This window comes from Gopherus evgoodei, chromosome 2, assembly GCF_007399415.2.
Source record: "Gopherus evgoodei ecotype Sinaloan lineage chromosome 2, rGopEvg1_v1.p, whole genome shotgun sequence".
In the NCBI taxonomy this organism is placed as follows: Eukaryota; Metazoa; Chordata; order Testudines; family Testudinidae; genus Gopherus; species Gopherus evgoodei.
Window position 1 is genome coordinate 72,979,616 of NC_044323.1, and position 21,665 is coordinate 73,001,280.

Below are 21,665 nucleotides of genomic sequence, written 5' to 3' on the forward strand. Positions count from 1 at the left end.
GTGACACGGGGAGGTCCCAGAGTTTGTGCTGCAACCTGAGACATACCTTTAGAGACCCAATTTTAGGATCAAGGCTTTTGTTCATAGCAGGTATTTCAAGACTATTTACACCTTAATAATATATAGCATAACAAAGTAAATTTGATGTTGCCTTTATAAGAACAAGCTTCACCTAAATGTTTAAAGGGTTAAATTAACTCAATGAAATGATCCACAATTTGTGCATAAGGCCAACAAAAACATCTCAGCAGCTGATGTAAAAAGAGACAACTCAGATGATCTTAGCCTAGACTGTCAAGTCAAAAAACTGATGTTAGCTCATGTTACAGTCATTTGGAACATGGAGAGAGTTTGATCCCAGCTTGATCAAATTTGGGAAGCATAAATTATTCACACAGGTAGCTGATTGGTTATAATTAACAGTTCTTTAAACCACTTACTTTATGTGCTCCACTGGCTATAACCCATTCTCTTTGATCTTTAACAGCAGAAAGTTTTTGAAAAATATCTGTGAAATGAAGGAAATCACATAAACTGAGTGTCTCAAATTAAAGATTTTTCATTTTATTAATAGAGTAATAAAACAACAGGTAATAAAATAACAGGTCTAAAACATTGACTTACATTCTGAAATTGGGTATGTTCTTGACATGATATAATTTACGTTATTCAACATTTTAATGTACAAAGAAGTGTCAATTTCTTCAGTAGCAATATTACAGATGTACAAGAGTGAGATCTGCTATTGCGCTGTGCTTTCATCTACTCAAGTACTGTTCTCTTTTTCATGACCATGACTGGAAAGTGTCTAGCAACATACAATTGCTAAACCATTTTCAAATATCTTAAGCATCCCTCAGTCTGTCATATAAACTTTGCTCCTCATCCATATTAAGGTTATAAATGCATATTTCAGTTACAACACTCACATGTCATGTTGACCAATTTGTCTACATTATGCTGCTCTTCTCCATAGCCAAGATATCCGTTTGCTACTGTTTCCATATACTATAAATGGGACAAAATACAATGTTAACATATATACAGTAGAACCTATATTTCACAAACTAACCGGGGATTGACAAGTTCATATATGGAAAAGTTCATAAAATTGAACATCTCAAAATTACAGTATGCTGCAATCTATCACTTTTTCTTGTCCTTCAAACTATTGCAAAGTGATTTGCAATGCACTAAAGGCATCTAAATGTGAAAGGATACCGACTTGTTCTTCATCAATATTACTTTCATTATGTGATTTTTATTTTTCCATAGAGAAAAATGTTTTTTTTTTATAACTGGTCAGTTGTAAGACTGCTGTTTGTTAAATGGAAGTTTTACTGTATAGATTTGAAAGTGCTGTGCACAAGCATTGCCTGTAGGTGGTGCACCAACTTCACAAGAGACTATAAACTGCTATGGCTGAAGGACACTAAAGAGATATTACATTCTCCATAGTTATGGTAGAAACTAGCTTTTTCCATTACAAGTCTGATTATAATAGTCATTGCTAATTAACAACATCTACCTGAATTAATCGCCCTCTTCCTGTTTACTACTTTATAATCAAAGAGAGCTCAGTCAATGCTCTGGAGGTTCTGGACTAGTTTTAAAAATATACTCGTGAATAAACAGACCCATCTGTTACTAAGTTAACTGTTCAAATAACCCAGCAATAACCTAACAGGAATTAATTAACCGCTTCTCCAGAATCCCATACCATCCTACCCAGTCCTACCCATCACTCATCTCCTTAGGTGCAAAGGACAAAAGATGGACTGTGTAGCAGGGACATCAGAACAGGGTCCTGTCCACTTTTTGCCCCCTGCCTCTCCTCTTCTCCCCAAGATCCTTCCCCCTGGGAAGGCTAGAAGCTGGATCCTGGCCTGGGTAAGAGAGCCACGTATCAGATGTGGATACTGTCAAAGATAAGTAAGAGTTAATAGAACAGGAGTACTTTATATCGCTTTTGCCTGTAAAGGGTTAACAAGATCAGTGAGCCTGCCTGTCACCTGACCAGAGGACCAATCAGGGGACAGGATACTTTCAAATCTTGAGGGAGGGAAGTTTTTGTGTGTGCTGTTAGTTTTTGGTTGCTGTTCTCTCTGGGTTCTGACAGTGATCAGACATGCAACCAGGTTTCTCTCCAGTCTCTTTGATATAGTCTCTTAAATGTCCAGAATAGTGAGTACTAGGTAGATAAGGCGAGTTAGGCTTATGTTTGTTTTCTTTATTTGCAAATGTGTATTTGGCTAGAAGGAGTTCAAATGTGTATTTGGCTGGAAGGATTTTAATTTGTACTTGTATACTTAGGCTGGGAGGGTATTCCCAGTGTCTATAGCTGAAAGACCCTGTAACACATTCCATCTTAAATTTACAAAGATAATTTTTACTGTTTTTCTCTCTTTAATTAAAAGCTTTTCTTGTTTAAGAACCTGATGGTTTTTTTATTCTGGTGAGACCCCAGGGGACTGGGTCTGGATCCACCAGCGAATTGGTGGGGAAAAAGGAGGGAAGGGGGAGAGAAAGGTTAATTTCTCTCTGTGTTAGGATTACTTTCTCTCTCAGGGAGAGTCTGGGAGGGGGACAGAGAAGGAGGGGGGAAGGTGCATTTTCCTCTCTGTATAAGATTCAAGGAGTTTGAATCACAGTGATCTTCCAGGGTAACCCAGGGAGGGGAAGCCTGGGAGAGGCAATGGTGAGGGAAAGGGTTTACTTTCCTTGTGTTAAGATCCAGAGGGTCTGGGTCTTGGGGGTCCCCGGGCAAGGTTCTGGGGGGACCAAAGTGTACCAGGCACTGGAATTCCTGGTTGGTGGCAGCGCTACAAGTACTAAGCTGGTAATTGAGCTTAGAGGAATTCATGCTGGTACCCCATCTTTTGGACGCTAAGGCTCAGAGTGGGGAATTATACCATGACATGGTGTGCAGCATGTGGGATAGATAGATAAGATAGAATCCAAAAGCCAGTGAGGTTATTTTTTCTCTCCCTGCTAGCTATCTGCAGGCAGACTGAGAGGTTTGGGTTGAGAAGCAAAAGCCAGTAGGATTTTTTCTCTCTCTTTTCTCTCTGCTAGCTGTTTGTAAGCAGGAGAGAGGGTTTTTAAAACTACAGTCAGAAATTTTTTTCCTTTTCTCCTTTCTGGTTGTGCAGAGAGATTGCCTGAAGGCAGAGACATTAAGTTTAACAAGGATCTTTTGTTAAACAAAGGGACTCCAGCTGTGAACAGCAGACAACCAGCAAAATACATTTGCAAATCAATTGTTTTTTTCTTTCTAACTCTACAGGTATAGTAATAGTTAGAAGTCTCTGTTGCTAAGCAACCCTGAGCTGCAGCATTCCAGACACTCAACAGCAGAGGGAGCAAACAGCACAAAAAAGCAGGCGCCATGAGTTCCAAAAAAGCCATTAGACAGGAACAAGCAAAGCTAGAAGCCATAGAAAGAGACAATGAACATAAAAGAAAGATGGAACTAATAAATGCAGAAATAGCCAGGGAAGAGGCAGCCCACAAAAGAGAGCAAGAAGCCAAAGAGGCGGACCACAAAAGAAAAATAGAGCTCCAAAGGGAGGCACACCAGCAGGCCCTGGAATTAGAACAGGCTAAGCAGAAGAACACAGCCAATCCTAACAACCCTTCGCCAGTTATTGTTCCACATCCCAAGAAATTTCCCACCTACAGGGTAGGTGATGACACTGACGCAATCCTAGAAAATTTTGAAAGGACCTGCCATGGGTACAACATCTCTGATGACCAGTACATGATAGAGCTGAGGCCACTGCTCAGTGGACCCCTAGGAGAGGTGGCAGCTGAAATGCCTAAGGAATACATGAATGATTATAAACTTTTTCAAACCAAGGCCAGAATCAGAATGGAGCTAACACCTGAGCATGCCCATCAGAGGTTCAGAGCCCTAAGGTGGAAACCAGATGTGTCATTCACCCGACACGCCTACCACATTGGAAAGAATTATAATGCCTGGATATCAGGAACCAATGTTAAATCTCTAGACGACATGCACCTCCTAATACAATTGGAGCAGTTCTTAGAGGGTGTTCCTGAGGAAATGGAAAGGTACATCCTAGATGGGAAGCCCAAAACTGTAACTGAGGCGGGGGAGATTGGAGCCAGATGGGTGGAAGTGTCAGAAAAGAAAAAAGCTACTATCAAGGGGATCAAATATCACAGGGGTCACACCGACAATAAACCCTATACCCGAGGACAACCCAAGACCCCACCTGCAACCCCAGGAAAGTCGCCGACTCCCTATTCTCTCACCTCACCGATCTCCAGTAACCCACCTCGGCCCAGTTACCAGTCACCTGGGCGATGCTTCAAGTGTAATGAACTGGGACATATAAAGGCCAACTGCCCAAAGAACCCCAACCAAGTGCAGTTCATTACACCACCATGACACCAAAAATCCCCAGGCCCAGAGGCCTCTCAAATACCCTCGGAGCGAAGGAAAATTTTGAGAGCGGGCGGAAAGAAGGTTATCACGTGGAGAGACACGGGGGCACAAGTGTCAGCTATACAGCAATCCTTAGTGGACCCCAAATTCATCAACCCAAAGGCCCAAGTGACAATTTAGCCCTTCATGTCACAAGCTGTAGACTTGACTTCAGCTAAACTGCCTGTCCAATACAAAGGCTGGTCAGGAACGTGGACTTTTGCAGTCTACGACAATTATCCCATCCCCATGCTACTGGGGGAAGACTTGGCCAACCAGGTAAAGTGGGCCAATAGGGTGGGAATGGTTACACGCAGCCAAGCCAGGCAAGCCTCCAGACCCATCCCTGTTCCTGAACCGTCCACAGAGGCCCCGTCTGTGTTAGCAGAGACCCAGACAGAGGTAGTGGACCCGGATCCCCTGCCTACAACTGCAACAGCCACCGTACCTCCAGTCCCAGACCCCAGGACCTGGAAACGCAACCAGCACCAGAACCATTGCCAGCACTGATGCCAGTGCTTGAAAATGCATCTTTAACCCAACACCAGAGGGCGCCAGCGAGCCCGAACTGGCAGAAGCAGCAGACAACCATACCCAAGAGGCTCAGCCAGAGCCTGAAATACCATCTGGTGCACCAGCGGAGAGCAGTTCACCAGCCACGAAAACAACCCCATCACCTACATCACTTCCCGAAGGACCAAGCCCAAGTCCACAGTCTAAGGAAGAACTGGTGTGTCCAGCCTCCAGGAAACAGTTCCAGACTGAGCAGGAAGCAGATGACAGCCTTCAGAAAGCTTGGGTGGCGGCACAGAGCACCCCACCGCCTCTCAGCTCTTCTAACCGATCCCGGTTTGTTATAGAACAAGGGCTTTTATATAAGGAGACTCTTTCTGGTGGACACCGGGAAGACTGGCATCCACAAAAATAGTTGGTGGTTCCAACTAAGTACCGGGGGAAGCTCTTAAGCTTAGCCCATGATCATCTCAGTGGCCACGCTGGGGTGAACAGAACCAAAGACAGGCTGGGGAAGTCCTTCCACTGGGAGGGGATGGGCAAGGATGTTGCCAAGTATGTCCGGTCTTGTGAGGTGTGCCAAGGAGTGGGAAAGCCCCAAGACCAGGTCAAGGCACTTCTCCAGCCACTCCCCATAATAGAGGTCCCATTTCAGCAAGTAACTGTGGATATTCTGGGTCCTTTCCCAAAAAAGACCCCCAGAGGAAAGCAGTACATACTGACTTTCGTGGACTTTGCTACCCGATGGCCAGAAGCAGTAGCTCTAGGCAACACCAGGGCTAAAACTGTGTGCCAGACCTTAATAGACATTTTTGCCAAGGTAGGTTGGCCCTCCGATATCCTTATGAAATTCACGGACTAATTTCCTGGCCGGGACCATGAAAGAACTGTGGGAGACTCATGGGGTGAATCACTTGGTTGCCACCCCGTACCACCATCAAACCAATGGCCTGGTGGAAAGGTTTAATGGAACTTTGGGGGCCATGATACGTAAATTCGTGAATGAACACTCCAATGACTGGGACCTAGTGTTGCAGCAGTTGCTCTTTGCTTACAGGGCTGTACCACATCCCAGTTTAGGGTTTTCACCATTTGAGCTTGTGTATGGCCACGAGGTTAAAGGTCCGTTACAGTTGGTGAAGCAGCAATGAGAGGGGTTTACACCCTCTCCAGGAACTAACATTCTGGACTTTGTAAGCAACCTACAAAACACCCTCCGACACTCTTTAGCCCTCACTAAAGAAAACCTAAAGGATGCTCAAAAAGAGCAAAAGGCCTGGTGTGATAGACATACCAGAGAGCGTTCCTTCAAGGTAGGAGACCAGGTTATGGTCTTGAAGGCGCAACAGGCCCATAAGATGGAAGCATCATGGGAAGGGCCATTCACGGTCCAAGAGCGCCTGGGAGCTGTTAACTACCTCACAGCATTTCCCAATTCCTCCCTAAAGCCCAGAGTGTACTACGTTAATTCTCTCAAGCCCTTTTATTCCAGAGACTTACAGGTTTTTCAGTTTACAGCCCAGAGAGGAGATGACGCTGAGTGGCCTAACGGTGTCTACTACAAAGGGAAAAGTAACTGTGGCGTGAAAGAGGTGATGATATCATACAGCTAATATCTACAATGAGGAACACAACAAGAACATATAGTAGAGAAGAGAGCTTGAATTAATTAGAAACTTCATTTTAAGGTTCAGCATTTCTGACATCAATAATTAAGTGACACTCATAGTATACCAGATGTTTCCTAGACAAAGGCATATTTGCATCTCAAATGAGAAAATTTCTCATAATGAGGCACAGTCAAGGGTTATGCTACCAATAATGTTGAAATGTGTAGTGCTTCTGTGGTTCGCACCAGTATCTGGTAAAACTATTACCAACCATTCTCTGTTTTAAGAAGAATCTCTGCCATGAGTTTATTCTTTTAGATTGCTGCCTTAAGTAAGACGAGTGCAATTGTCTTTCAAACAACCAGCTTGCTACGCAATTTAAATGTCATAGAATATTGATGAGGCAGCACATAGTAATGATTTCAGAATCCAAAGTTTTATACAGGTCTCTGCATGACTTTTATGAAAGCTATTGGGAGGAAACATGGGGCTACAAACATAACAGCATATAACCCAAAACAGCATATCCTAGGGTGTCAGTCTTTCACAGTCTGTGCTGAAAGTGCACCATCACTTATGATTCCTTCCCTCTAGAAGCAAAATTAACAGAGTGGACCCTCACTAATACCAGCTTACTAATCTGCACACCTATTCTTCATACACAAAACCTGTGAGCCTCTACTAAACTCTACTAACCTCTCAGCAACAACTTAGTAACGGAGTGCGTAGTGAGATATCATACTGCTAAGATTTCATTTCTAAAAATAATTCACTGTCAGGCAGAGACCAAGAACGAAAAATTCAGCACAGAAGGTGAAAGTTTCAGAAAGCTATGAGCAAGTGAAAATGGGCTAGAATGAAAACTATTATGTAATTTTAACTATAAGCAGTGCAACTGCTGCACCTATAATACAATACACAGCTGCACTATTGCCACAGTTGCCATTAGACTAATGGATTTAATGGTGTAAAAAAATAGCCATAATGTCTGACATTTGGAGATATTTGTATGTGGGCGATTTGATGTGACAGTAAACACTTGAGCAAATTTCACTCCGAACCTTAAGAGCTGAATATTTTGAACCCTGAGCATAAAGGGACTGTAATGGAGATAGGGTGACCAAATGAGAGGAATAAAATATTAAGATACATGGGGTGATCGGGGGGGGGGGCAGCGGAGGGGGAAAAAAAGAAAGAAAAAAATAGTGCCACCAGTGGAGCATAAATAAATAAATAAATAAATAAATGTCGTCTCGACCAAACATCGGTCGGGACATGGGAAAAAACAATCAAATATCAGGACAATCCCGGTTTTATCGGGATTTCTGGTCACCCTAAATAGAGAGGAAGGATTCAATACCAACACCAACATAGCACAAGTGGGACGCACAAGTGTATTCTCAAATGAGAGCTTTATTCTTTGAAACTGAATTTGTTTAGATTTGGAGAGCCAATGTGGGCACAGTGGGAGCCACAGACATGCATCCATGACCTACTGTTAGTGATTTGCAAACAATTTTAGCATTTTTTACCAGGATTACATTTTTACTGACCATAAAATGGAACCTAATGAACACGAAAACTTTTTACATAAGATGCATTGCAAACGCTTTTTGGCTTCCCTGGATCATCAGACTAAATTAATCAGTGCTGTATTCCAGAATGCTAGCTTCTGTGTTCCAAACAGTTGTATTACCACATAATATGTGCTACCCTTTTTGTCCGCAAGAATTAAACCTGACCAATAAAAACTATTTTGTGCAGAACAAAAAATAATGCCATGCATTTTGATTTTTTTCAAAATTATATTTCTATTTATTTTGTCCTTTTCACAACTGCCCAGAGACTTTTCTTTTAATTTGCCATGACCAAAGTCACATCCAGCAACATGGAATGCTATGCACGGGAAGCAATGATGTAAAAAAAACCCCTAACAGATCTCATTAATTAAAGCACAGCAATCCGTGAAAAACAGTCATTTCAGTGTGCTTTTATTTCAAACTAATAGTGTTTCTGTCACTTTTGTTATTCCTTCAGAGAAGTCAGTCAGGGACTTTACACACGCCTCCCTCAAAATCCTAGAATTTTTTCTCATGATTGAGCCAAACATGTGTTGACCTTTAATAGTCTTTTTCACTTTAGCAAACTAGCTACTGTCTAATCCAATTAGCTGGAAGAAAATGTCATTGGTGCATGCTACTTAAATTACATGTACAGTTGCTTTGGGCATAATTGGTAATCACACCTACTTATCCATGTGCAAATCGGAAAACAAATTTATTTCTCTCCATGTGCCAACAGAACAGGGTGATCAGATGTCCTGAGTTTGCAGACCCAGTCCCAATTTTTGGGTCTTTTTCTTATATAGGCTCCTATTACCCCCCACCCCCATCCCGATTTTTTATATTTGCTGTCCGGTCACCCTACAACAGAATAACACTTTTACAATACATTTCATTCTTGCCTTTGCAAAAACAAACTATTGTATAAGATAAGAGACAAAAACAACAAAGAATATTTTACCTGGGCTAGATTTTCAATCCCACCCAGGTTATGGAGCACTTCCTGAACAAAAATAAAGAAGAAAACTAATTAAATTTGTCATAACAGAGAAACATTGGGACAAATGGGTACTTTAATATAAATAGCCTGTTTTTGGCAGTGCTGAGCTCTCCCAAAGCACAATGAAGTTAATGGAATTTGTGGGTGCTGGGCACCTTCAAAAATCAGGATACTTATATTTAATTTTAAACATCTGAAAATTGGGACAATAATGTATGATTCAGCTACAGAATGCATGGTATTGCAGTATGCTGAGGCAAATAGATTAAGTTTCTAAAAAGGATTGGAGATATGGAACCATAGAAATGTAGGACTGAAAGGGACCTCAAGAAGCCATCAAGTCCAGCCACCTGCACTGTGGCAGGACCAAGTAAACCTCACCAGTGTTTGTCCAGTCTGTTTTTAAAAACCTCCAGCGATGGGGATTTCCTAACCTCCCTTGGAAGCCTATTCCAGAGCTTAACTACCCTTAGAGTAAGTTTTTCCTAATACACATCCGACGAAGGGGGTATTCACCCACGAAAGCTCACGCTCCAATACGTCTGTTAGTCTATAAGGTGCCACAGGACTCTTTGCTGCTTTTACAGATCCAGACTAACACGGCTACCCCTCTGACACTTCTTCCTAATAGTTAACCTGACTCTCCCTTGCTGCAGATAAGTCCATTACTTCTTGTCCTACCTGCAGTGGACATGAACGATTGATCATAGTCCTCTTTATATCAGTCCTTAACGTATTTGAAGACTGTTATCAGGTCCACCCTCAGTCTTCTTTTTTCAAGACTAAACATGCCCAGTGTTTTTAAACCTTTTTAACCTATATGAATAACAATCTATAATCATAACAGCTAGGATAATACTAATGGCACTCAGTCATTATATTTCAGAATACCAGATGAACACCAGTGGGAACTGTGGGATGATATTTTCCCCCAATAAGTTTTCTATAATTAATGCACTTGCATTGTGAGGGTTTTATATGTCTCTCTACAGAGTTGGCCAGTATCAGGAACAGGATTTTTAGACTCAGCTGTTCATCTCTTCTGCTATAGTAATTCCTATGTTCTTATTAAGACTTAATGACTATATACAGGAAACAACACAAGTTGAATAAATGTATTCCGCAAAAGGCACATGTATACAGCAAAATGTTTGTATCAACTGCAACAGTTTTGCAGTTTCAGTACTCTTACTTGGTTAAACTTTCACTACTGGAGTTTTGTTGAATGTTTGTAGTTTACTGTTATATTTTCATATTACATAATACAATACATATATAGTTTACATGTGTTCTGTCTTTCAATAATAAACAATATTTTGGCAAACCAACCTGATAGCATGGATCCCTCATTAATAATCTAAGACAGATTAGTACTCTCAGGAAATGGATGGATGGGGCTCGATTAACCCACTCCCTGTAGCAGAAACATCAAAAACATCCAATTATAAACCTGAGACAATAAAAAATGCATAACAATGAACATGTGTAACGCTGTTTTTCAATTTGGGGCATGAATCATTATGAGATTAAGCATGAAAACCAACAAAACAGCATATTTTAATAGTACTTGTATTCAAGCACTATAAATACAATATAGCTGACACAATATGAATTTCCTATGAACACATTAGATTTCATTCAACTGCACATTACTAACCAGCACTTGTTACACCTAATAGACACAATATTCACTCAGTCCCTAATCCAGAAAAGCACATGCTGATCTTTAAGCACAAGTAGTCCCCTTGATTTCAGTGGAACTGCCCATGTGCTTAAAGTGAAGCACCTAGATACAACAGTACTACCAAGTTCCAGGAATGAATATTACCGATCTATAACTTTTCAAGATACAACACAAACAAATAGTTTTCCATTGTCTTTGAAAGTTATATATTCTATATTCTTATTAAAAAATCTTTAGACACCTATATACACACACACATTTTTTAGATAGATACACACTTTCTCTATATATATGAGGGGTGAGTATCTATCTATATCTATCTATAAAGGGGTGTGTATCTGTATTTACCAGGACAAGTTATCCAGAAACAGAAGTCTATGTGATGTGGCAGTTCTCTTCCCTTGTTATCATTTGCTGTTGGGAATTAAGCCAATGGCTAAAAATATTTTGATAAAAATAAAGGCCGTGCTGTAATAGATGCAAATAGGACTCCAGCATCAACTTATTTGGCACAGCCTCTTTGCACCCATGCCCTGTTAAGAGTAGAGGCTCTATCCTAGATTCTCACACTTGCCTCCCCAGAAAAGTGGTGCTTTGTTTTCAAGGAGAATTGATGGCTTGCACAGAATGCTTTTGCAAAGCAGATGGGAGTCGTGCTTTGTAAATAAAAAAATATTTTTACATGCTGTAAAATGATCTCTATTCTCTGTTTGGCAATGGTGTGTAGAATAGAAGGGGAGTGCTCTTCAGCATGCCCAGATCCCTGACAGAATCCGTAGGCTTTAACAGGGAATCTGTCTCTCATGTTCCCCTACAGGGGTAGTAGTTATCCAATGCAACCTCTAGAGGCTTTGACCTTCTGCAATGGCAGTTGTTGTAAAGAGATGCTATCAACATACTAGTAGCAATGTGCTTATAAAAGAGCATGTAATCCCCTTGTGACTGCACTTGTGTTACTGGTTTCACAGGGCTATTAATATATGCTCGCAATATTAACCTCATCCAGGTCTTTTGTTTTCAATACAAGGTACTAACTTCATTATAGCATCATCAAAGGGATGAAAAAAACAAAAAAGTCAGAAATAATTAGGTTTGTCACAATGCATAAAGTGTTTGGAAAGAGATAACGAACAGTTTCCTTGAATTATCAGCAAATGAAATTGTCTCATTACAGTTCCTCTACAAGAGTACAATGACACATTGCACGGTACCCAAAAGAGAAGGGGGCTAAAATTTTCAAAAGTGCCTAAGTGAATTAAGAGTCTAAGTCCCATTTTCAAAAGTGACTTAGGCACATAGGAACCAAAGCCCATGTCTACATAGGAGAGCTTTTACCGCTATAGCTATACTTCTGTACTCTACCAGCAAAGTGCTCCTCGCATGGATGCAGCTATACCAGCAAAGCTGCACTTTTACTGCCATGGTTTATTCCACTCACTGCCCTGAGCAAAACAAGATACAGTGGCAAAAGTGTAGTTTTGCCAATATGACTGCCTCTGCATTAGAGGTTTCTGTCAATACAGCTATGTTGGTTAGGAATGATTTCTAGAAGAGCTATGTCAGCCCAGAAGTCTGTAGTGCAGGCATGGCCAAAGTCCCATTGCAAGGAGACTTAGGCTCCTAAGTGCATAAAACACTGTTGAAAATTAAAAGTAGGACCAGACTTACAAAGGTATTTACGTGACTAAAGATGCAGATAGGCATCTAGTGGAATTTACAAAAGGGTCTAAGCAAGTTAGGTGCCAAATTCCCACTGACTTTCATGATTTGAATGGGAGGTGGGTGACTAACTTGGTTAGGTTCTTTGAAAATCCCTCTAGACATCTAACTGGATTTTTAGGTGCCTAAATACCTTTATAATGCAGGCCTTAAAGCCCCTAAATCATGTGGGTGTTTTTTGAAAAATTTACCTGGGATTTAAATAGAAAATTTTATTTAAATATAAAATATACGTTTCTTTCAGAAAATAAATTTCAGTGCCTATATTTTCTTGAATGTCTTTCACTTATTTCTGTAAAGATCTGTGAGACTACAACCCAGGTCTGCGGAGCCTGGGATGGCTGACATTCCCGTATTGCCACTGGAGAAGATGGGGTGTGGGGAACAAACGCAGAGCTACATCCATGGAGCACATTGACAGTTAGGCACTGCAGGAAGTACTGCCCCAAGGGTCTAGAGCAGACATGGGCAAACTACGGCTCGTGGGCCACATCCAGCCCGGGATCGTCCTGACTGGCCCCTGGGCTCCCGGCCATAGAGCCTAGTCCCCGGCCCCTCTCCTGCTGTTTCCCCTTGCCCACTGCCATGCCGGCAACACTCTGGCCTGCCGCTCCGCTGGGCAGCGTGGGGAGCACAGCTGGCTCTGTCCGAGTGTCATGGCTGCGAGTTCCTGCTGCTGGTAAGGAAGCAGGGAGAAGGAGGGTTGGGTAAGGGGGAGGAGAGTCCTGGGGGGCAGTCAGGGAGGAAGGGGTGGTTGGATGGAGCGGAGGTTTGGGGTGGTGGTGGTCAGGGATGGGAAACGTGGTGGGGGTTTGGAGTGGGAATCCCAGGAGGTCTGTCAGGGGGCGAGGATGTGGATAGGAGTTGAGAGGGCAGTCAGGGGACAGTGAGCAAGGGGGGTTGGATAAGCGGGTGGGATCCCAGGGGATAGTTAGGGGTGGGGGGTCCCAGGAGGGGTGGTTAGGGAACGAGGAGCAGGGGGTGGTTGGATAGGGGTGGGAGTCCCCAGGAGGCAGTCAGGGGGCAGGGGTGTGGATAGGGGTCAGGGCAGTCAGGGGACAGAGAGCAGGGGGGCTAGACAGGGAGTGGAGGTCCTGGGAGGGGGTGCTCAGGGGACAAGGAGCGGGGGGGCTGGAAGTTCTGAGGCGGGGGCAGCCAGGGGGTGGGAAGTGGGAGGAGGCAGATAGGGGGCAGGAGCCAGGCTGTTTGGGGAGGCACAGCATTCCCTACCCAGCCCTCTATACAGTTGCACAACCCCGATGTGGCCCTCGGGCCAGAAAGTTTGCCCACCCCTATCTAGAGTGACAGCCCCTGCAGCCTTCTGATTGGCCAAATGCAATACTTAACCCTTGAGGGCACTCCAGGAAGTTTCCTAGACAAACCACACAGACTTCTGGCCTTTGGCGACTCCAGACTGCATCTGGCTTCTGATCTCAAATACCTAACTCCAGCCTGACTCTGACCCTCACTCTTGTCTCCTGATTCCAGTCTGGTAATTAACTCTAATCTCCAGGCTCAGACCCCAGCCTGACTCTTGCTTATTGATCACGGCTCTAGCAATTACTCTGATCCCTACCATCTAGTGGACTTCCTTACCTGTAGATGCCAGCCCAGCTGTGACTATTAGGCCAGTCCTTACAATTTCATGTGAAGTTTCAATTTAATTCTATGAGAAATAGTATGAAAAAGGTTTCCTCTCTATAAGCCTTCAATGGTCAAGTAAGTATGGGTAGCAAGCTAGTTTTACAGTGCTGAGGCAATTGAGATGAGCGAAATAGAGCCTGTTTTTTCTGTAGATGGGCATGCCATCAGCAACAAGAGAAATCAAAGAATTGACTTCCAACAAAAAATTTACAGAATTTTAAGACAACAGGTTCCAGTGTGCAAATGAACTCAGGAAGCAGAGAAGTATTGTTATCATCTGCCCATTAAGATTGGGAGACCCAGTTTTTGCCCACTTTTTTTTATATTAAAGATCTCCCAGCCCCATATCGTGAAACCAACAGTTTCCATACCACAGGGACTTGCCGACGTGTACAAGCCACACCTTATTCACTCTTCTTGGATCCCTGCCTAATCCAAGCAAATGAGTAGTCTCCTCTATTCCAGACATACATGTATCACATATTCTTACCTGCAGATAAGTCTGTTTTTAACCAAAGCTGTAAAGATTTCTTGAAACTGTTTGTGTTGAGCATGCTTGCTAAAATTTCTCTCATTCCTGTAGTTCACACTGCGGGTCAGGGGAAGAAAAATGCAGTATTGTTAATTACATTGTAGTAAGATAAGATTAGATTACTGAACGTTAATGAGGAGAAAACAGACTTTGTCAGCAGACAGTTAATTGTTGAGATTATAATAGTGTATGATAAATTGTTTGACTAACATGACTACTACTTTTATTTAAATTAGCATTTAGCAGATCTCAAAGCTTATGCAGCAGCAAGTGGGAGCAGCCATTCAGTAACTGCCTTCACACACTATCCCTGCTGGTACTGTAGCACACAACATCAGAAGAACAAAACAGATTCTACCTTAGGCATCTTATGATTCCTTCCTGTGTTTGTAACAACACAAATAAAAAAAATGCTTAATGAAACAGCAATCTGAACTGTCTAACTGCCCTTGGGAAACCTTTAATCTGATTATTTGTTGCATTTTGCAAACCACACATCCCTTCTTTCCTTTAGAAGTGAATATGTATAATTTAATATGTCCTTCAAATATTTACCAGTTTAAAAGCATGAGATTCTGGGGTTCCAAGTAGCAATTATACATTTAGCACTGTTAACCTCTCCTTTGCTATTTCTAAAAAAATCATCATTAATAAGGTAAGAAGAAAAACTGTTGTAAATTTAAAGGTGTGATTTAAACCCACAGAAGCAGAGTTAGGATTAGAAGTCCAAGTTCATGTTCCATTCATACTTTGCATATTTGATTAAAAGAAAGGTACAATCTTTACCTAAAGTTTTCAAGTTCAACAGCTTCAGTTGATTCTTGCCATTGACCTCGGCTTCTTTGTCCATTAGTCTTGTTGGTGTATTGTTCTGACTTGGTCATACTATTCTGAGCAGTTTCAAAGTTAATGGCTGGGAGCTGAAAATGCAAGGAAGGGTATGCATAAGGCAAACAGTATATAGAAAGTAACCAAGCAGAGAAAAGATTAGCTTTTGTCTTTTCAAATTCTTATTGGGACTTCAGATACTATCTAACTTAGATCCAAGAGTTGCCATTATAAAGGTAATGCATACATCCCACAATGCAAACAAAGCTATATTAATATGCTGATCCAATGCAGTGCTGAATCCAGGGCCGTCCTTAGGATTTATGGTGCCCTAGGCGGGATTATTAAACTGGTGCCCCTGTGCCTGTCTTGCTCTTAGCAACACAAACATAAGCTTGCACTATTGGAAAACTTGCCACATGGAAGTTATTAAAACCAGTTTAACTTAATTAAGCACACTGTAATGCTGATGGATTAGCACTAAAGAAATAGCACTATAGAAAAAATTCTGATTTGACAGAATGATGCAAATATATTTTTTTTAATTTGTCAACATTTTATTGGAACTGTATATGAAGAGGTATTGAAACAAGGATTTGTTTTTAATTACAAGCAATCCTTCTGGCTTTTTGGGCTGCAAAATCAGTGATAATGTCATTGTATACAAAGACAAAGTGATGTCTTGTTTGATTGCAAGAATAGCAAGACCAATCAAGTGTTCCTGACTCATTGTAGAGCGGAGATAGTTTTTAATGAGCTTTAGTTTTGAGAAACTCTGTTCTCCTGATGCTACTGTTACAGGAATTGTCAGTAGAATATGAGTGGCAATGTACACATTAGGATATATGTCAACAAGTTTGCTGGTATGAGTAAACTGTACAATGTCCATCATCGATTTTGTATGTGGCAACATTGATGATAGTGTACTCAATTCTTCATACAGTTCAACTCCATTTAAATCAAAATTATCACTGTGCTTCAGGAGGCTCTCTAGGTCACGAGTCCCCAATGCGGTGCCTGTGGGTGCCATGGTGCCCACAGGGGCCTCTCAGAGCACTTGTGTACTGGCAGGTGGACAAGCATCCGCCGAAATGCCACCGAAATTTGGCAGCATTTCGGCGGCGGCGCCTCTGGATGACACTGCTTGCCACTGATAAGCAGCGTCATCCAGAAGCATCACCGCTGAATTTCAGTGGATGCTCGTCCACTGCCACGGTCCTTCGTCTGGTGCCCGCCAGATGAAAAAGGTTGGGGACCACTGCTCTAGGTTCTTGCACTCTGTTAAATATTGAAATTGAATTCAGGATTGTTAGAAAGCATTTTTGGCAAACAAATTTGTTAAATGACAATCTAAATGGTAACACAGCACTGCTTTCATGCTTGGCTCACCCCCCAACCTGCTGGTCCAACAGCTGCAATAGAGGAGGAGATAGGTGGAAAATGCAGAACCCTAAAATCCACCTCTTGGAGTGCAGAGTGGCAACAGCAGTAGCAAACCCTCAGGTCCGATCACACGCCAATGGGCACCACTGCCAGCCTAATGGACCATGGTGAAGTTAGCACAGTATCTGATCTCAGGGACGGGGCACCCATGGAGCTACAGCAGCTCATCCTGCCCTGTGCAGTTCCCCCTGGATGAGATGGATTGCTCCCAGCCTGGGGGAGAGACGTGCTTCCCAGCTAGGGTAATCAGATCCAAATGTCCTGATTTTACAGGGCCAGTCCCGATATTTGGAGCTTTGTCTTATATAAGTACCAATTACCCCCACCTAGGGTGACCAGACAGCAAATGTGAAAAATCAGGATGGGGGTGGAGGGGAATAGGACCCTATATAAGAAAAAGACCCAAAAATCAGGACCGTCCCTATAAAATTGGGACATCTGGTCACCCTACAGGTGAGTTCCTTCCCCCATCCCTTCCCAGAGACCCCAACAGCCAATCCCCTCCCTCAGACTGTGCTGCATTTGGTTCTCTCTAGGACCCAGCAGCCCTGCTCTGACATGCTCCACTGCTTCCCATCTGTCCGGGCTCCCAGCAGAGCGGTGCCCCCAGACCTAGTGATGCCCCAGGCGGCTGCCTGTTCTGCCTATGGCTAAAGATGGCCCTGGCTGAATCAAACTGGTAGATGAAGAAATGTGACAAATTTTGAGATCAGTGACCCTGCTACAGGTTGTATTAAACCATTGACATTATACACTGTTTCAGAAATTTTACTGTCAATCGCACTCACACAGCTGCACAGAGGTACAATATTTCCTGTCATTTTAGAGGTCTATCTGTATTAGGTGACTCAGCCATTTCAACTTTAAATGCTAAGTGTTTCTACCACCCTTAGTTACTGTAAGGATGTCCAAAACTGCTGGCTTGATTTGTGTAAACAGGTGCAGTGCATCCACACACAATACTCCCTCCAACCACTGCTATCCACTGTGATAGCATCCTGGAGGATAATTTTTCACACTGAGCTGCCTCACAGCTTGCAAACTTCAGCCTCAGTGAAGCAAATACATAGCCCTGTATGTTACAAAGAATCCTTTGGATCAATTCTCCACACCTTTGTACAGCATCGGCAATGGATTTACAAGCAGTAAGGATGCTCCTTGCTATGTTACATATCTAGCTACATTGGGCTTTGGATGGATTTCTCAGGACTGCCTCCAAAATGTCAGGACTTTCAGCCATGCCACAGCAGTCAATCCCATGAAAATCATGTTGAATAGAATGTAGAAGAACAAGAGAAATAGGCCATCCAGCTAGACCATGAAGTAGGGATGGGAGAGAGAAGTCCCAACAGGGAGTGGGGGGAAAGAGGACTTTGCTACAAATACTAGAAAAAAAAGACAGTTACCTTTTCCATCACTGGTGTTCTTTGAGATGTGTTGCTCATATCTGTTCCACAATAGGTGTGCGTGCTCTCCACATGCACTGGTGTTGGAAGTTTTTCCCCTAGCAGTACCCATACGGAGCGCCCCTACCGACCCCGGAGTGGTGCCTCCATGGTGTGGTATAAGGGGTGCTGCGCACTCCCCTGCTACACCCTCAGTTCCTTCTTGCCAGACAACTCTGATAGAGGGGAAGGAGGGCGGGATGTGGCACAGACATGAGCAACACATCTTGAAGAACACCAGATACAGAAAAGGTAACTGTCTTTTCTTCTTAGAATGATCACTCGTGTGTATCCACAATAGGTGATTCCAAGCTGTATCTGTTGGAGGTGGGAGGAATTCAACACTTCTCGGGACGGAGCACAGCCCTGCTGAATCCGATGTCCTCCCTGGTTTGGGAGATGATCACATAGTGCGAGGTGTAAGTGTGAACCGAAGACCACGTAGCAGCCCTACAAGTGTCCTGGATGGGAACATGGGCCAAAAAGGTAGCCAACGAGGCCTGCGCCCTAGTCGAGTGTACCTTCACAATCAACAGTGGGGGGACTCCCGCAAGGTCATAACAGGTACAGATGCAATGTGTTCCAACTAGAGAGCCACTGAGTGGAGATTGGCCAAGCCTTCATGCTTTTGGCTGAGGTAATGAAAGCTGCAAGGCCTTTCTGAACAGTTTTGTTCACTACAGGTAGAAAGCCAGAGCCTGTCGCACATCCAGAGTGTGGAGGCAGCGCTCCTCACTAGACACATGGGGTTTGGGCCAGAGGACCCGCAGGAAAATGTCCTGACCCATGTGGTAGGCAGAGACCACCTTCAGGAGGAATGAAGGATGTGTGTGGAATGGGACTTAATCCTTACGGAACACCATGTACGGGGGCTTGGAGGTCAGGGCCCTGAGTTCTGAGACCTACCTAGCCAATGTGATCACCACTAGGAAGGCTACTTTCCACAAGAGGTGCGACCAGGAGCATGTAGCTAGTGGCTCAGACAAGGGGCCCGTTAGGCGGGCCAGCACCGCGTTCAGGTCCTTCTGTGGGGCTGGGAGCCTGACATATGGGAAGAGACAATCTAATCTCTTAAGGAATCAGCCAGTCATAGCATGGGAGAATACCGTGTGGCTCTGCACCAGCAGGTGGAAGGCCGATATGGCCGCTAAGTGCACGTTGATGGATGAGGGTGCCAGGCCCTGGGCTCTTAAGGTGAAGGAGGTAGTCCAAAATAAGCTGGATTGGGGCAGCCATGGGGGTCTTGGAAGAACCGAGACCACTTTGCCAAGTAGGCTTGGCGCATGGAGGATCACCTACTTTCCAAGAGGATGCACTGAACCCCTTATGAGCAAGTCCTCTCCTCCCGGCCTAACCATTGAGCAGCCACGCTTTGTGAAGTGGAGCGCCGCTAGGTTGGGGTGGACGAGGCGGTGCTGGTCCTGGGAAAGTAGCTCTGGGCAGGACGGCAACGGCCACAGCAGGGTGACCACCAGGCCCGTGAGGGTCCCGGACCGATGCTGCCTGGGCCATGCCAGGCAATCAGAAGGACCCGGGCCTTGTCCGTCTATCTTTTCCAGGACTTTTCTAATCAGCGAGAATGGTGGAAAGGCACAGAGAAACTGGCCTGACCAGGACAGGAGGAAGGCATTGGAGATAGTGCCCCATCCCAGCCCCTCCCCCGGAGCAGAACCGGGGACAGTGACAGTTCTGCCGAGTCGCAAACAGGTCCACCTGGGGAGTTCATCACACTTGGAGAAGTCTGTGCACCGCCTCTGGGTAAAGAGATCACTCATGCTGAGAGGAGAAGTCCCTGCTCAAGCGATCCGCCCACACGGTCTGGGCTCCTGGTAGATGGTAGATGTCGTGAGCTATACCAAAGTCCCATAGCCTGAGAGCTTCATGGCAGAGGGCAGAGGATTGGTCCCCGCCTTGCCTGTTGATGTAAAATATCGAGGTCGTGTTGTCCATAAGAACCATGACCACCTGGCCATCCAGTTGTGAGCAGAAGGCATGCACGCCAGTCGTACCGCACTGAGCTCCTTAATGTTTATGTGGAGGGTCAAATCCTGAGCCGACCACAGACCTTGGGTCTGATCCTTCCCCACATGGGCCCCCCATCCCAGGTCCAGCGTGTCGGACACCAGTTTCAGCAACAGGCTCTGCCCCTGAACGGCATCCCTTGGGGCATGTTTCTCGGGGAGGACCACCACTGAAGGGAGGTGATCACTGGCTCGGGCACTGTGATGACTTTGTCCATTCTGTCCCTGGCCTGGGAGAACTCAGAGGCCAACCAGAGCTGGAGGGGCCTCATCCTGTGTCTGGCATGATGGACCACATACGTGCATGCCGACATGTGATCCAAAAGCTGGAGGCATGCTCTGGCTGTTGTCACTGGAAACCTTGTGACTGTACCAATGAGCCCCTTCAGGGTCTTGAACCTGTTCAGTGGAAGGGAGGCTCTGGCCAATGAGGTGCCTCCCGATAGTCCCAGTACAACAAACAGAGTTTAACGTGGACTTGGTGTTGTTTACCAACAGGCCCAAAGTGGAGCACGTGGACAGAAGGAGTGTCACGTGATCCCGCACCTATGACCAGGAGCTGCCCTTGACCAACCAATTGTCCAGATAGGGGAAGATCTGGACCCCGCGGTGCCTGAGGTAGACCGCCACCACTGACATACATTTAGCGAATACCCTGGAGGCAGTGGACAGACCAAACAGGAGGACTGTAAACTGCCCCACCATGAAACAGAGGAAGCGTCTGTGCCCCTCGAATATATGAATGTGGAAGTACACCTCCTGCAAATCAAGGGCGGTGTACCAGTCCCCGGGATCCAGGGAGTGGATGATGGAGGCCAGGGAGACCGTGCGGAAAAAACGGTTACCCACATTTTAGTAACTGTTGTTCTTCGAGATGTGTTGTTCATGTCCATTCAAAGTAGGTGCGCGCGCACGCCAGCAGGAAGATTCTTCCCTAGTAGCGCCCATAAGGTCAGCCCTGGCGCCCCCTGGAGTGGTGCCACTACGGCACCCTATAAAGGGGCCCGCCAACCTTCCGCCCCCTCAGTTCCTTCTTGCCGGCACTCCGACAGAGGGGCAGGAGGGTGGGTATTGGAATGGACGTGAACAACACATCTTGAAGAACAACAGTTACTAAAAAGTGGGTGACCGTTTTTTCTTCTTCGAGTGGTTGTTCATGTCCATTCAAAGTAGGTGACTCACAAGCCTAAGCTTAGGTAGTGGGGTCGGAGGTC

General features: G+C 44.4%; 1 protein-coding gene across 5 annotated transcripts in view; it reads right to left on the bottom strand.

The window, feature by feature from the left end:
• Positions 1 to 21,665, bottom strand: part of NEK10 (NIMA related kinase 10) — a 172,434-nt gene that overhangs the window by 132,288 nt on the left and 18,481 nt on the right. For all 5 annotated transcript variants that reach the window (XR_003998829.1, XM_030550992.1, XM_030550991.1 and 2 more), the window contains 6 exons: positions 15,501 to 15,634; positions 14,673 to 14,771; positions 10,465 to 10,549; positions 9,097 to 9,138; positions 930 to 1,008; positions 441 to 508 (listed from right to left, as the gene is read on the bottom strand). Coding sequence is in view for 4 of the 5 variants with exons in the window: in XM_030550991.1 (XP_030406851.1) it covers positions 441 to 508; positions 930 to 1,008; positions 9,097 to 9,138; positions 10,465 to 10,549; positions 14,673 to 14,771; positions 15,501 to 15,634 (507 nt within the window). In the remaining variant the exon portion in view is untranslated. The remainder of the gene's footprint in view (positions 1 to 440; positions 509 to 929; positions 1,009 to 9,096; positions 9,139 to 10,464; positions 10,550 to 14,672; positions 14,772 to 15,500; positions 15,635 to 21,665) is intronic.